An 8,866-nucleotide genomic window follows, 5' to 3' on the forward strand; every position below is an offset into this window, starting at 1 on the left:
ATTTCAACCGGATCGGATGAATTTTGCTCCTCTAAGAGGCTCCGGAAGTCAAGTCTGGGGATCGGTTTATATGGGGGCTATATATAATTATGAGCTGATGTGGACCAATTTTTGCATGGTCATTAGAGAACATATACCAACCCCATGTACCAAATTTCAGCCGGATCGGATGATTTTTGGTTCTCTTAGAGGATCCGCAAGCCAAATCGGGGGATCGGTTTATATCGAGGCTATATGTAATTAAGGACCGATATGAACCAATTTTTGCATGGTTCTTAGAGACCATATACTAACACCATGTACCAAATTTCAGCCGGATCGGATGAAATTTGGTTCTCTTAGAGGCTTCGCAAGCCAAATCGGGGGATCGGTTTATATGGGGGCTATATATAATTATGGACCGATATGGACCAATTTTTGCATGGTTGTTAGAGATCATATACTAACACCATGCACCAAATTTCAGCCGGATCGGATGAAATTTGCTTCTCTTAGAGCAATCGCAAGCCAAATTTGGGGGTCCGTTTATATGGGGGCTATGCGTAAAAGTGGACCGACATGGACCAATTTTTGCATGGTAGTTAGAGGCCATATACTAACACCATATACCAAATTTCAGCTGGATCGGATGAAATTTGCTTCTCTTAGAGGCCTCGCAAGCCAAATTTGGGGGTCCGTTTATAAGGGGGATATACGTAAAAGTGGACCGATATGGCCCATTTGCAATACCGTCCGACCTACATCAATAAAAACTACTTGTGCCAAGTTTCAAGTCGATAGCTTGTTTCGTTCGGAAGTAAGCGTGATTTCAACAGACGGACGGACGGACGGACGGACGGACGGACATGCTCAGATCGACTCAGAATTTCACCACGACCCAGAATATATATACTTTATGGGGTCTTAGAGCAATATTTCGATGTGTTACAAACGGAATGACAAAGTTAATATACCCCCATCCTATGGTGGAGGGTATAAAAAGGAATCGGGTTTTATTTCTATAGAAAATATTGTCAAAATTGTATTTATATAGAAAAATTTCTCAACATTTTATTTCTATACAAAATTTTGTCAAAATTTTAGTTATATAGAAAATTTTTTCAAATTTTAATTCCATAGAAAGTTTTGTCCAAATTTTATTTCTATAGAAAATTGTGTCAACATTTTATTTATATACACAGAAAAAAATATCACCAAAATATTTCCAATTAAAAAGTTAATTGAAGTTGAAAATTTTTTCAATTAATAAATTAATTGATACAATTAACTTTTTAATCATGATAGAAACATGAAGTTAATTAAGTCAATGATTGAAAATTTTAAAATTTTTAATTAACAAATTAATTGATACAATTATGTTAGGTTAGCTTTTTTTGTGGCAGCCCGATGTATCAGGCTCACTTAGACTATTCAGTCCATTGTGATACCACAGTGGTGAACTTCGCTCTTTTCACTGAGTGCTGCCCGATTCCATGTTAAGCTCAATGACAAGGGACCTCCTGTTTATAGCCGAGTCCGAACGGCGTTCCACATTCCAGTGAAACCACTTAGAGAAGCTTTGAAACCCTCAGAAATGTCACCAGCATTACTGAGGTGGGATAATCCACCGCTGAAAAACTTTTTGGTGTTCGGTCGTAGCAGGAATCGAACCCACGACCTTGTGTATGCAAGGCGGGCATGCTAACCATTGCACCACGGTGGCTCCCAGTGATACAATTAACTTTTTAATCAAATTCGGAAGACTAATTCAGTTAAAAAAAGTGCTGATTTTTTTTTCAATTTTTAATTAATTTTTAATTAATTAAAAATTTATTTCAAACAATCAGTTGTTAATCCAAATAAAATTTCTAAGCCAATTCAGAAAGTAATTCAAAATAGTTACTTTTTTTAATTAATAAATTAATTGAGTTTTGCAATCAACATCAATTAAATTTTTAATTGAATCAATTAAAAAATTAATTGAAATTATGCTGCAAAAATCAATTAATTTTTTAATCAAGAATTTTTTCTATGCCCAATTAAAACTGTGATTGATACTATCATTTTCGTGATTGAAGACATTTCAATTAAAAAATTAATCGTATCAATTGAATCAGAAAAAAAAAATTTTTTTGTGTGTAGAAATTTTTTTCAAAATTTTTTTTCTATAAAAATTTTCTGAACATTTTATTTCTAATTTTGTCAAAATTTTATTTCTATAGAAAATATTGTCAACATTTTATTTCTCTAGAAAATTTTATCAAAATTTTGTTTCTATCGAAATTTTTGTTAAGATTTTATTCCTTTACAAAATTTTGTTCCTTTAGAAAATTTTGTAAAATTATTTTTTTATAGAAAATTTTGTCGAAAATTTATTTATATAGAAAATTTTCTCAACCCTTTTTTTATAGAAAATTTTGTCAAAATTTTATTTCTATAGAAAATTTTGTGAATATTTTATGTCTGTAGAAAGTTTTGTCAAAATTTTATTTCTATAGAAAACTACGTCAAAATTTTATTTCTATAGAAAATTTTGTCAAAATTTTATTTCTATAGAAAATTTTGTCAAGATTTTATTTCTATAGAAAATTTTGCTAAAAATTTTATTTCTTTAGAAAATTTGGACAAAATTTTATTTCTATAGAAAATATTTTCAAAATTTTATTTCTATGGAACATTTTTTCAAAATTGTATTTCTATAAAAAATTTTCTGAAAATTTTATTCCTATAGAAAATTTTCTCAAAATTTTATTTCTATAGAAAATTTTTTCAAAATTGTATTTCTATAGAAAATTTTTTCAAAATTTTATTTCTATAGAAAATTTTTTCAAAATTTTATTTCTATAGAAATTTTTGTCAAAATTTTATTTCTATAGAAAATTTTCTCAAAATTTTATTTCTATGGAACATTTTGTCAAAATTTTATTTATGTAGAACATTTTGTCAAAATTTTATGTCTGTCGAAAATTTTGTCTACATTTTATTTCTATAGAAAATTATGTCAAAATGTTATTTATATAGAAATTTTTCTCAAACCTTTTTTCTATAGAAAATTTTTTCAAAACTTTATTTCTATAACAAATTTTCTGAAAATTTTATTTCTATAGAAAATTTTGTCAAAATTTTATTCTATAGAAAAATTATTTTATTTTATTTCTATAGAAAATTATTTTACTATTTTTTTTCTATAGAAAAATTTGTCAAAATTTTATTTCTCTAGAAGATTTTATCAAAATTTTATTTCTATCGAAATTTTTGTTAAAAGTTATTCCTTTAGAAAATTTTGTCACAATTTTATTCCTTTAGAAAATTTTGTAAAATTATTTTTTCTATAGAAAATTTTGTCGAAATTTTATTTATATTGTAAATTTTCTCAACCCTTTTTTGATAGAAAATTTTGTGAAAATTTTATTTCTATAGAAAATTTTGTAAATAATTTATGTCTGTTGAAAGTTTTGTCAAAATTTTATTTCTATAGAAAATTTTGTCAAAATTTTATTTCTATAGAAAATTTTGTCAAAATTTTATTTCTATAGAAAATTTTGCGAAAAATTTTATTTCTTTAGAAAATTTGGACAAAATTTTATTTTTATAGAAATTTTTTTCAAAATTTTATTTCAATGGAACATTTTTTCAAAATTGTATTTCTATAAAAAATTTTCTGAAAATTTTATTTCTATAGAAAATTTTCTGAAAATTTTATTTCTATAGAAAATTTTTTCAAAATTTTATTTCTATAGAAAATTTTTTCAAAATTTTATTTCTATAGAAATTTTTGTCAAAATTTTATTTCTATAGAAAATTTTCTCAAAATTTTATTTCTATGGAACATTTTGTCAAAATTTTATTTATGTAGAAAATTTTGTCAAAATGTTATTTATATAGAAAATTTTCTCAAACCTTTTTTCTATAGAAAATTTTTTCAAAACTTTATTTCTATAACAAATTTTCTGAAAATTTTATTTCTATAGAAAATTTTGTCAAAATTTTATTCTATAGAAAAATTAGTTTATTTTATTTCTATAGAAAATTATTTTATTATTTTATTTCTATAGAAAAATTTGTCAAAATTTTATTTCTCTAGAAGATTTTATCAAAATTTTATTTCTATCGAAATTTTTGTTAAAAGTTATTCCTTTAGAAAATTTTGTCACAATTTTATTCCTTTAGAAAATTTTGTAAAATTATTTTTTCTATAGAAAATTTTGTCGAAATTTTATTTATATTGAAAATTTTCTCAACCCTTTTTTATAGAAAATTTTGTGAAAATTTTATTTCTATAGAAAATTTTGTAAATAATTTATGTCTGTAGAAAGTTTTGTCAAAATTTTATTTCTATCGAAAATTTTGTCAAAATGTTATTTCTTTAGAAAATTTGGACAAAATTTTATTTCTATAGAAATTTTTTTCAAAGTTTTATTTCTATGAAACATGTTTTGAAAATTTTATTTCTATAAAAAATTTTCTGAAAATGTTATTTCTATATTTCTACAGTTAAAAATCTACCAATTTGGATTTTAAGAAGCTATTGTTTTCATTGACCTCCGACAATCTGTGAAAATGTTCACGTTTTGTAACCTCGAGCCATTTAGCACAGTTCTTTGTGGCACATACTCCTGCATGCAGGATTGTGCTGCACTTCCAAACCTGTTCTCCCAAACATGTTATTTATTTGAACTACACAGGAATTTCTTTTAATTCAATTTTTTATAACTCGCTTTTTTCCATTTTTAATGGGTAATTTAAAATTGTATTGTTTCAAATAAGTTAAGAACAGAGTAAGAATTATTTAAATTGTGTCAAAAAAATGCTAAATCCATTCTGCAAAAATTGCAAGTTTTTTAAACTATTTGAAGTTAAACGGTTCAGATAATCGAACGTATGCATTAAAACTCATAAAAAATTATTATTTTGGAAAAAATCACCAAGTAGCTTAATTCACATCCAAAACACTGAATTTGGATCACACCTTAAGGATTGATGAATATTCAGTCCCACGGCTATGTCAAATTCACCAATTTTGCACCACTGCCTTTTGGGAGACGTTTTTTTTTGGCTGAATGAGTAATGCTTGATTTAATTTTTCTCTCAATTTGATTTTCCTCTACATGTAGACTTTCATAAAATTAAGATAATCAAATCATTTTTATTTAATATTAAATATTCCTCATGCAATATTACCGGATCCTCCAGTTATAAAAATTTCACGATCTTTGAAGAATTCCGCAATCATTTTGAAGGTATTAAGTATCACTTTCAAGTAGGCCTTTTGCACAATACCTTTTTTGCGTACAATCTAAATTATCCAACTAAGAGGAGCTTAAAATTTGCAAAGCTATTTATATGTTAATATAATTGTCAAATTCTGTTTAAATGTATAATATACATTTTACAATATAATTTACATTGGAAACAACAAAAATGTTGGCGAATGAGAATAGGTCTAAAGAACACGGAAACATAAAAATGTTTTTTTTTGTTTTGTTTTATATTCCAATACATAATGCGACCATTATAGATAAATGAAAATAGAACAAATATATACGACCGAAAGTTCGGTAAGGCAAAATCTTATGTACCCTTCATCATGAATTCCATATAAAATTCTACTAAAGAAAAAAGAACAAAAACGACGAGTTTCCTCCGTCTGCTGTGGTTAGCTCGCGGGGGAAAGGGTCCGTCACAAAAATGTATATTTAGCTCGCGCACGCAGAGAAGAAACATGATTGCCACAATCATATTCGAAGAGCAAAATAATATGATAGGAGCTATTTTTGCGGCGACCATGTAACATTTTCACCTGCAACCACTCTAGATAAGCATTAAATGGATGGGGTAACCATGTCCAAACATGTTTTTTCTGTGCGTGCGGGGGAAAGGGTCCGTCACAGAAATTTATATTTATAAAAACTTCTGTGACGGACCCTTTCCCCCACGAGCTAACCCCAGCAGATGAAGGAAATTCGTCCTTACATAACTGAAAACACCTTTCCTCAAACTTAGTAAAATGTCTTATGAAATAATAAATCTGTCTTTCTTTATTATAGAAAGCTTAACATATACATATTTGAATAGGACATATCATAGAAAAATATTTTAATTTACTATTAAAAAACAAGTAAATACGGCCGTAAGTTCGGCCAGGCCGAATCTTATGTACCCTCCACCATGGATTGCGTAGAAACTTCTACTGAAGACTGTCATCCACAATCGAATTAATCTTAAAACTTCAATCTTAAAACTTCTTAACATCGTTTTCTAAATTGTGAGTTAGTCCATACGTGGTATATATTAGACACAAAAGGTATATATAGGTAAGTCTACAAATAACTAAGAATCGATATGGACTTTTGCACGGTACGTACACTCAAAAAAAAGTGAACTCTCTATTTCACTAAAGCCATATTAACTTTATATTAGTTCATAGAATCATTATGTTTGGAAAAAGTTTATTTTAGTCAAATAATTTTTTGCGTATGTTAGTTAAATGAACTAAAAAACGGGAAAAAGTTATACACAAATAAAGCATAAAGATTTCCTAATTTCGTATTTCTTACAAAATAGTTCATTATTTCTTTAAATTTGTAAATTTTACCAAAAATGTGTCCATCATGAACTTCGTATGTCACTAAAGACATTCTTGCAATTTTGAACTCCAAGATTTCTCTTAAAACTACAAAATTTTCTTTAACTACTGAAAAAATTTAGTTATGTCTAATAAATTTTCTTGAATTTGTCGAAAAATATTTACTTATTTTTGCCATATCGGAGTGATGCCAGCGCTTGTAATACCGTTTAGTTAAAATTTTCTAAAAAAGTTCCAAATTTTCTAAAATTAATCGAAAGTTATCTTTCCTGGTGGGTTCACTGTTTTTTCAGTGTAGGGAGCCAGAATTGAAATATGGGGGTCGCTTATATGGGGGTTATATACAATTATGAACTTGATATGGATCAATTTTTTGTGATTGGCGATCGATTTATCTGAGGGCCATAAGCGTAGGAAGGCCTCTGGGGAGGGGGCTTAGACCCCCCCAGAAAAATTTTAGCCCCCTCCAGAATTTGAAACTCTATTTATGATTTTCCATTTTTCAATAAATGTCAATAGTTTTTTTATTTTTTATAAAAATTAAACAAGTATATACAATCGCACAAAGTTCCGCTAAAGACTTTCATGAGCAATCGAATTACTTGGCTTGTGGTAGCAGTTGCCGATGGCAATGTTTGAAGTCAGATATTTATGAAATAAAGCTGTGGTTGAACTTATGATTGATTTAGTTTAGTCAATTTAATTAAAAAAATAGTAATTGATATTAAAACTATTCTTTCATAAATTAATATCTTAATAATGCTTCGAAAATGCGTTGCCAAAAAAGTAGTGAAAATGTCCTTTTTGGGTCTAGAAGTGGTGCAAAATTGGCGGAGAAGCAATGAATGTAATATGAGCTTGTCATAGGACAAATGTCCACCGTTTCAACAGCCGTTGCAATGAATTTGCATTACTTCTTAAGGTGAGATCCGAATTCAGTGTTTCGAATGTGAATTAAAAAATTTTGTGATATTTTCCCAAATAAATAATTTTTATATTTTTTTTATGATTTTTAATGCATTCTGACGCTTGTTTGAAACGTTTTTCCTCGAATAATTTCCAAAATTATCGATTTTTCTATAATGGATTTAGCAGTTTTGTGGCAAAATTTGAATAATTTGTACCAATTTATTTATTCTTACTCTTTTTTTTAACTATTTGAAAAAAAAGAAAACAAAAAATTACACATTAAAATATGAAAAAAATGAAGTAAAAAAACTTCCTGTGTAGTTAAAATAATTGAGGACATTTTTGGAAGTACTTTTAAAGTTGTGCCTTTAGAACAACTCACAATTTTTTTGCTGGGAAAAGTGTGGAACTACTTTTAGTTGCTTTATTATAAATTAATTGTCGAGTTATTTTGATGTCTAATTTTTTATTCAATTTTATGAAATAAAACATTAATTGAACCTATAAGTTCAGTCTATAAATTTTTAGCTAGGGGGGCTATAGCCCCCCCTAGGAAAATTGTCTAGCTACGCTAATGCTGAGGGCTATATATAACTATAGACCGATATGGACTTAGTTAGGCATGGTTGTTAACGGCCATATACTAGCACAATGTACCAAATTTCAACTGACTCGGATGAAATTTGCTCCTCCAAGTGGCTCAAAAACCAAATATCGGGATCGGTTTATATGGGGGCTATATATGATTATGGACTGATATGGACCACTTTTGGCATGGTTGTTAAATATCATATACTACGAAATTTCAACCAGATCGGATGAATTTTGCTTCTCCAAAAGACACCGGAGGTCAAATCTGGGGATCGGTTTATATTGGGGATATATATAATTATGGACTGATATGAACCAATTCCTGCATGGTTGTTGGATACCATATACTAACATCACGTACGAAATTTCAACCGAATCGGATAAATTTTGCTCTTCCGAAGGGCTCCGGAGGGCAAATCTGGGGATCGGTTTATATGAGGGCTATATATAAATATGGACCGATTTCCACCAATTTCTGCATGGGTGTTTGAGGACATGTATTAACACCACGTACCAAATTTCAACTGAATCAGATGAATTTTGGTCTTCCAAGAGGCTCCGGAGGTCAAATCTGGTGATCGGTTTTGTATGGGGTCTATATATAATTATAGACCGATGTGGACCAATTTTTGCATGGTTGTTAGAGACCATATACTTACACCATGTACCAAATTTCAACTGAATCAGATGAATTTTGGTCTTCCAAGAGGCTCCGGAGGCCAAATCTGGTGAGCGGTTTGTATGGGGGCTATATATAATTATATACCGATGAGGACCAATTTTTGCATGGTCATTGGAGAC

General features: G+C 28.5%; 1 protein-coding gene across 1 annotated transcript in view; it reads right to left on the reverse strand.

Moving 5' to 3' along the window:
* Positions 1–5,274, reverse strand: part of LOC142231736 (fatty acyl-CoA reductase wat-like) — a 31,435-nt gene extending 26,161 nt beyond the window's left edge. The window contains exon 1 of the mRNA XM_075302359.1: positions 5,161–5,274. Coding sequence (XP_075158474.1) covers positions 5,161–5,212 — 52 coding nt within the window. The 5' untranslated portion in view covers positions 5,213–5,274. The remainder of the gene's footprint in view (positions 1–5,160) is intronic.
* Positions 5,275–8,866: the final 3,592 nt, after the last annotated feature.

Source organism: Haematobia irritans, chromosome 3 (genome assembly GCF_050003625.1).
Source record: "Haematobia irritans isolate KBUSLIRL chromosome 3, ASM5000362v1, whole genome shotgun sequence".
Lineage (NCBI taxonomy): Eukaryota > Metazoa > Arthropoda > Insecta > Diptera > Muscidae > Haematobia > Haematobia irritans.